Source organism: Camelina sativa, chromosome 16, assembly GCF_000633955.1.
Source record: "Camelina sativa cultivar DH55 chromosome 16, Cs, whole genome shotgun sequence".
NCBI classification, from domain to species: Eukaryota; Viridiplantae; Streptophyta; class Magnoliopsida; order Brassicales; family Brassicaceae; genus Camelina; species Camelina sativa.
Window position 1 is genome coordinate 27300681 of NC_025700.1, and position 8144 is coordinate 27308824.

At 32.9% G+C, this 8144-nt stretch overlaps 2 protein-coding genes across 2 annotated transcripts; both read left to right on the top strand.

The window, feature by feature from the left end:
* On the top strand, window positions 1-1631 carry LOC104752797 (F-box protein At1g61340-like). The gene is made up of 4 exons (XM_010475039.2): window positions 1-110; window positions 209-500; window positions 942-1016; window positions 1106-1631. The coding sequence occupies exons 2-4, from the start codon at window positions 219-221 to the stop codon at window positions 1316-1318; spliced, it is 570 nt and encodes a 189-aa protein (XP_010473341.1). The 5' UTR covers window positions 1-110; window positions 209-218; the 3' UTR covers window positions 1319-1631.
* LOC104752799 (vacuolar protein 8-like) lies at window positions 5909-8086 on the top strand. Its single transcript, XM_010475040.2, has one exon. It carries the CDS (start codon window positions 6202-6204, stop codon window positions 7918-7920), a length of 1719 nt encoding a protein of 572 aa, XP_010473342.1. The 5' UTR covers window positions 5909-6201; the 3' UTR covers window positions 7921-8086.

Sequence of the window (8144 nt, forward strand, 5' to 3'; positions counted from 1 at the left end):
TTCCCAACGGCTAGTTTCCTTACTCATTTTTCTCTCAGCTTTTTTGTTCATTTCGCGCAAAGACTTACATATCAAACAAATCTTTTGGTGATAATCTCATTAACTTATAGGTTTGTCTCCTGCTTCATCAAATCCTCTGTTTCTTTTTACAGAGTCTCTGAAATTTTTGTAAAGATCTGATTTTTTTTTGTGCTTTTTGGTGATACAGATCGACGAAAATGGCATTGGGGAAGAAGAGAGTCGTAGCCCAGAAATCGAATTTGAAACATCGTCGAGATGTGGGTGATGGAGGGTTAGGGTTAGAGTTAGAGTTCGTACAGTACAAGAGAGGATTTGGGAGAAAGAGGATTCTGATATCGTCAGGTGATGATGAGATTGTTGGGGATTCGGTTTTTAACTCACCTGTTGGGGAAAGCTCGTCTAAGAAGCTCTGTGATAAAGCTTCTTCTGTTGGAGATTGTCAAAGTCGAGAACTTGAAGATCTTCCACAAGATATTCTGGTTCATTTCTTCACTTAACTCCTTTTAAAATCTCTTTCTGGTTTCTGGGTTTTGTTCATTAGTTGAGATTTCTTGTTAATTTGTCAAGTTTGAATCAGATTTGAGCTAAAAGTTAGAACCTTTTTTTGTTCTGTCTCTGAGATTCAAAATCTTATTTAAAATGAGAAAGAGTTTTCGATTTTTTTTTTTGATTTGACTCATTTTTATCCGTTTTTGATTTCTGGGTTCTGTTAATTAGTTGAGATTCAATGTTAATTTACGGATTATTAATCAGATTTAGCTGAAATTTCATTTCTTTTTCTTGATTTTGAGATATAAAATCGTAAACTCGTATTTATCCTTCTCTGTTTTCTGGGTTTGTTCATTCAGTTGAAACATTTTTGTTCGTAGAGATTCGGAAAGACATTTTTATTGATAGACCATATGGGTTGTTGTTTACAGGTGAGGATTATATGTGGGGTTGATCATGAAGACTTGAAACAATTGTTTCAGGTTTCAAAGACAATCAAAGAAGCTGTAAGTTATAATATAGCCATCATTGGTTGATTTTGACTGTCCGTTATTAGTTGATATTGGATCTGATAGTTCATTATTTGTGTTTACAGACATCAATCGCAAAGGAGTTACATTTCGCGTATAGTACACCTCGAAAAACCTCGTCTTTCCACCATGGTGGATTCGGTTGGGACAAACCGTTTGATGCAGATAATGATGAAGAGATTGAAGCTCCAGGAGCTCCACTGCAGAAAAGGTACCGCCTTTCCCGGATTAACCGTAACGAGGACGATTCTGGAGTCTCGGTGGCTCTGTTCAACTGAGTCAAACAACTGTGTTTGAGGGTTATACTATCAAACTTTGTTTCTTCAAGATCCTTAATTGAAGAAGAGGGTTTTAAGTTATGTTTTTTTTTGGTTCTTTTGGTTTGGATAGGTCTGTGTAAATTGTTGTTAGATACAAAAAGAAAGATAGGGTTTTGGAAAGGCTTAACTTGTTTAGAAAGGTCACAAGAAACTCTTTGGGAGGAGGGTTCTAAATCTTTTTGTATGTTTTTGTGCAGTGTGAATATAGAGTTTATTTGGTCTTTACAATGTGAATTTATAATAAGAAATGAATATTTGTGTCATTTATATTTTTAGTCTCTTGGTTACATTTCAAAGTGTTTATTAATTGATTACACATTACACCCCTAAAACCAGCAAATGTCATCATTCTAGAGGCCGAAGAATCATACCATTTGGGCATAAATGATGTATTGGGCCGAAGCCCTACTTCATATTCTTTTTTCCTTTTTCTTTCATAAACAAATACAAATGTAACTAGGGGGTCTAGGAACCTGTTATTTGATTTATTTTGTAAGATTTTGCACGAGATGTACCCTCCAATTCAAGGAGGAACTCGTCAATTTTCAATTTTGTATGTGTTGACTAGCATGTATCGCATTAAAATCATAAAAACCCAAGACAAATCGAGTTAAAATTTCACACATAATAAGAACATACAACCATGTGCTTAAAGAGAGTATTCGGTGTGATCTTAGACAATGGAAGTGGAGTCTGGATATTAAATTTTTCTTTTCGCCAACGAAAAACATATGTTAAAGTTGGGATATTAAATTTTGACATTATTAAATACTTAAACTTAATTTTGTATGACTCATGCAATCTAAAATTTTGCAACCTAAATCTATATATGACTATATAACTACGTCAAAATTAAGTTTAGATGATATACTGACCTATGTGTGTGATTGTAAACCATTATGTCTTATCCAGCAAAAACTATATTCATTATATTGTATGTTCAATGTCGCAAGATAGTACCAAATAAATAAAAAAAATGTTTGTCCTTTGTAGGAGCAAAACCACATGTCAAAAGATATTTTTAGCTAGCTACTAAAAGGACTCTATAACCAGATGTTATCACAAAATTTGACAAAAATGTTTATCAAACTAGTATAGTTTACAACTTAGCTCTAACGTAATAATTTATGTTCATCTATATTTTTGGCTTTATAAAAAAAAAATCAAACTTACTGTATAATTACCATAATTATACAGTAATCATTACCATAAGATTTATTTTTCTCATTCACAAAATTGTTTCAAAGTCTTAGGAATCCCAACCCTAACTAAGATGAGATTGAGATCATCCGTTCGCTATTACCTAATCTTGAGTTAAAAATCTATTGATTTATAACAAAATTTTGTTTTCAGATAAACAACATTGCATCATCTTCAACTCAATCAGTCAAATCTATTTACCAAATCAATTGTTTGAATATTAAAAAGTGGATCAGAATGCATAAATAGATTAATACAAATATGGTTAGTTGAAGTTTATATGTGTTGAAGCTTAAGACAACGCTTCTCCTTTGGTTGTTATCAAGCCCTATTAGCCTAGCTTGGACCAAAGATGACTCCCATGTGGACCTTTTTATGTCGTCCCACTAAATTACACAACAAGTCTTCGTCAAGCGATCTCAAGTTATAATCACTTTTGGTTCACGAGTTTATAAATAATTACTATTTCTTTTTCTGACTCATATAATCTTCAATTATTCTAACAGTTACAATTATCTCATCCGAAAAAGTCAGTAAAAGATAAAAGTTTTGTTTCATCAAGTGAATTCTCTAATCTCTATTGCACAGAACAAAATATGTCTTCACGGGATCTCTGTTTCCTCGATATTATCGTCGTAAGAATATTTACGATTTGATAGTCTTCATGCTTGTGTTTCTCTTGTTAGAAAAATAACAATTTTCGGTTTATAAAAAAAAAAAAAATATATATATATATAACAATTTTCTTGTCAGTCACAACTTCTTTGCAGGTTATAAATGTAAATTTTACGTAGAGTGTGTTTTTGATTTAAAAAAAAAAGCTTTTAACAAACAAATTAATATTTTTACAGAAAAAAACGAAAAATATATAACCACCAAAAAAGTCAAATTTACTCCCACAAAACATATTGAGTGAAAAGTAGATTAACTCGATATAATTATATATGCTTGGGTCTTGAAACTAATAATAATATTTTGTTTATTAGTTTCGATCTAACTATTATCACTTGATGATATAAAGTACCAAAGGTTAGTGTTTTATATATATTATATTTTCCGATTGACAAAAACAAAATAGATTAGCTTTTTGTTATTGAATAATAATTAGATATTCTGATTATTATATTTTTCGTGGAAACTACGGAATATGTTGTAATGCGCTTGCACATATGAATGAATATATCTCCCTTCTCAACTACTCAAACGTCGATATCATGGTTCACTTTCTTTGCTTGTTTTTTGTCTTTCCACACCTAACTTTTGTTTTGTTTTTGGCATTACACCACATGTTTCTAATTACGGCTCTTTAATTGCATAATCTACAGTGTGAAAAACTACACTAATTAGTGCCTCTTGTTTTCTATCTATTAAAAAAATGTAATTATTATTAATTTCGCATATTCTTGCTCAAAATACAAAATACTATCTATCTTAGTAATTTAATATACAAATTTGTAGCTTCTTGATCCAAATAACTTCACATATTTTTATGTAGGTAGCTGAAACGTCTATCTTCGAACATACAGTATCAAATTTAAAACGACTATGAAAATGCGAAAAATTCCAATGTCGTATGTGTGTAGCAGTTTAGGTGTTGTTTCAATCTACGAGTCGCATTAAATTTTAAAACACAGAAAGTCAATAAAATTTCATGTGATGGCATTAATGAAGATAACTATTATCAATAGTCAAAATTCGTTCGTCTTCGATAGATGGTACATATCGGATCGAAGTCAGTTAATACAGAGACAAACACACATTGACACATACACACATGGATGGTACCAAACAAAGTAGTATAACCTAAGATATGTGTGTGCTTTTGTAAAAGAAAAGGTTGAGCAAAAGAATAAAACCAAATTTGAAAGTTTTATTTACATGGAGAAGTTCATCCATATATGAAATACGATATAAAATTGGAATCATGTGAGAGGTAGCCAATCCTTTTGCTTTACATTCAATTTTGCCATTTTTTTTTGGCTCTTCATGTTTCGTCACGGACCATCTTTTGTTTTCCTTTAATATACACATACGTTGAGTCGATGATGACCTGTTGTTATACATGTATATTATTAAGTTCAACTGTTTGACATTTATAGTCTTTTACACATATCATATACGTATATCCCGTAATTTAATACCAAAGTAGATGAATGAAAAAGCTTGTACATCTTATTCAATTTAATGAGTATTTATCCCCGTGTTTAAGGAGAATATAGCCATATAGTTACGTATTTGAGCCAGGTACATAAAACTATACAATTTGAATTACTTTTAGTTTTTTTTCTTCTACGTATTTTATACAGAAGAAAGAAAAATTAGAGATAAAATAATTATTTAAATAAGTAATTATGACATTTTTAAACAGTAATTATAATTATATTCCATAAATAACTCAAGTCCTTGCGATTTTTTATTTTCTCTGGTAAAGTTACTCTTGCAATTGACAATAATTTACTACATCATTTTTTTCTTACAGTAATAAGAACTTGCATTTTTTTATGTCTATTATAATGAAGTTATATTTGTATTAATAAGTGTACTGTGTACCAGCTTCACCGTCCATAACTATTTCTAATTCCGGGTTTCTCGTGTTCGTGCAGATATTGGGTTGGTCCTTTAGAGTTAAGCTTCTGACTAATATTATGAAAATAAAAAACTATATAATAATGATGAATTGTAATATGAGTGATGAGTGATTCTTAAGTTGTCTTCTTCTTGTAATTTTGTCACGTAAAACAAGTATAATAGTTAAAACCCAAAAACTCTTCAGAAAGTTCATAACATTTGTAATCCAACCATCCAAAAAAGAAGAATACACACACACACACACATATAATTGTTCTCTGAAAATTTTTAAGAGAGTTTGATTGGTTCAAAACGTAAACAATGCAAATAAATGGGTAAATAGTTTTAAAATATAATTAAACAATTTATATAGCGGCTGAAAATAAGTTCGTTTACGGGATATTTTTTATTGATATTGAATACGAAAATATATATATTTATAAAAATTACCCAAGTAAAAATAAAACATTATAAAAACAGCGTTTATATAAAGCATTATAAAATGTCATAAAATTATACTACCACTATTTTCTTAAGTGTTGTTATAAGCTCTTTCTAATTGCAATTATTCGCACCAATTTTTTTTTTGAAATAAACAGAACCTTTTTTTTTGTGGAAAGAATAATAGGAAAAGAAGAAACGACAAATGTAAAATTGGAAAAATAAAAGAGAAAAAACAAAAAAAGAAAGAATCGAATTCTCGTGCTAGTCACCAAAACCATTTTAAAGAAGAACTTACCTTTCCCAAATACGCTTTTTCGTCTAACCCCCTCCCAAAAAAACAACAAAATGACCATAATACCCTCAACTTCATCTTCCTCGACATGTCACTACTACTGCCTCCAACCCCACCGAGAACGCCAGCTCCGTCAAATATTTTACCAAACTCTCTCTCTTTCTCTCTCTCTTCCTCCTCTCTCCTCAAAACCCATTACCCATTACTGATAACCCAACGAGATTACCTGTGAAAGTCTTCATCTTCATCATCCAAATCCCTCGCTCTCTCACCATGGCTTAAAACAACTCCGAGAAGAAGAAGAACAAGAAGAAAGGAGAAGACTTTATCAACCAAAATGGGAGAAGAAACAAGTGAGGAGTCAAAAGCAAGCATAGAGAAAGCAATCGAAGCAATCTCTTCATTGATTTCACTTTCTCACTCAATCAAATCTTTCAACATCAAATGGCAACTCATAAGAACAAAGCTCGAAGAGCTTTACTCTGGTCTCGCTGCTCTATCAAATCTCAATTCCGGATTCGACCCATCTCTCTCTATCTTAATCTCAGCTATTCTAATCTCTCTCAAAGACACTTACGATCTCGCTACTCGTTGCGTCAACGTTTCCTACAGTGGGAAGCTTCTGATGCAGAGTGATTTAGATGTCATGGCTGGGAAGTTCGATCGGCATACAAGGAACCTTTCTCGGATTTACTCAGCTGGGATTCTAAGTCATGGCTTCGCGATCGTTGTGTCTAAGCCTAATGGTAACGCTTGTAAAGATGATATGAGGTTTTACATTAGGGATTTGTTAACGAGGATGAAGATTGGGGATCTGGAGATGAAGAAACAAGCTTTGGTTAAGCTTAACGAAGCTATGGAAGAAGATGATAGATATGTTAAGATTGTGACTGAGATTAGTGATATGGTTAGTAGCCTTGTTGGGTTTCTTGATTCTGAGATGGGGATTCAAGAAGAGTCTGCCAAAGCTGTGTTTTTTATTTCTGGGTTTGGATCTTATAGGGGTGTTTTGATCAGATCGGGTGTGATTGGTCCTTTGGTTAGGGTTCTTGAGAATGGGAATGGTGTTGCTAGAGAAGCGTCTGCAAGGTGTTTGATGAAATTAACGGAGAATTCTGAGAATGCTTGGTCTGTCTCTGCTCATGGAGGTGTCTCTGCATTGTTAAAGATATGTTCTTGCAGCGAGTTTGGTGGTGAATTGGTCGGTGCTTCGTGTGGAGTGTTGAGAAATCTCGTTGGTGTTGAAGAGATCAAGAGGTATATGACTGAAGAAGATGATACTGTTGCTACTTTCATCAAGCTTATTGGATCCAAGGAAGAGATCGTTCAGGTAAATTCTATTGATCTTTTGTTAAGTATGTGTTGTAAAGACGAACAAACCCGTGAGATCTTGGTTAGAGAAGGAGGAATTCAGGAGCTAGTGAGTGTGTTGTCAGATCCAAATTCGTTGTCTTCTTCGAAATCTAAGGAGGTGGCATTAAGGGCTATTGATAACTTATGTTTTGGATCTGCTGGTTGTTTGAATGCATTAATGAGTTGCAAGTTCTTGGATCATTTGCTAAATCTGTTACGAAATGGTGAAATCTCTGTTCAAGAATCAGCCTTGAAGGTCACATCTAGGCTATGTAGTTTGCAAGAAGAGGTTAAGAGGATAATGGGAGACGCTGGTTTTATGCCAGAGCTAGTTAAATTTCTTGACGCCAAATCTTTAGATGTAAGAGAAATGGCGAGCGTTGCGCTCTACTGTTTGATCTCGGTTCCAAGGAACAGGAAGAAGTTTGCACAAGACGACTTTAACATTAGCCACATTCTTCAGTTACTAGACCATGAAGATGGGAGCAATGTGAGCAGCGATTCGGGTAACACGAAGTTTTTGATATCGATTTTGATGTCTTTAACGAGCTGTAATAGCGCGAGAAGAAAGATTGCGACTTCAGGGTATTTGAAAAGCATTGAGAAGTTAGCAGAAACTGAAGGTTCAGATGCTAAGAAACTTGTGAAGAAGCTATCTATGAACAGATTCCGCAGCATACTCAGTGGTATTTGGCATACCTAATCTTTTTTTTTGTTTTTTCTTATAGTTTTTGTGAATTTTTCTTGAGTGTATATGTTTTACAAAGGTGTTTTTGTTAGTTCTCTTCCAACTAATCCCAATTCCAATCCCATGTGACCCCCAAATTCGACTACACGAATATTAATATAGCTTTAGAACATTTCTTTTTCTTGGTTCTTTTTTCTTTTCTTTATATTGTTCTCTCTTTTGATTTAGTGAAATGCAAA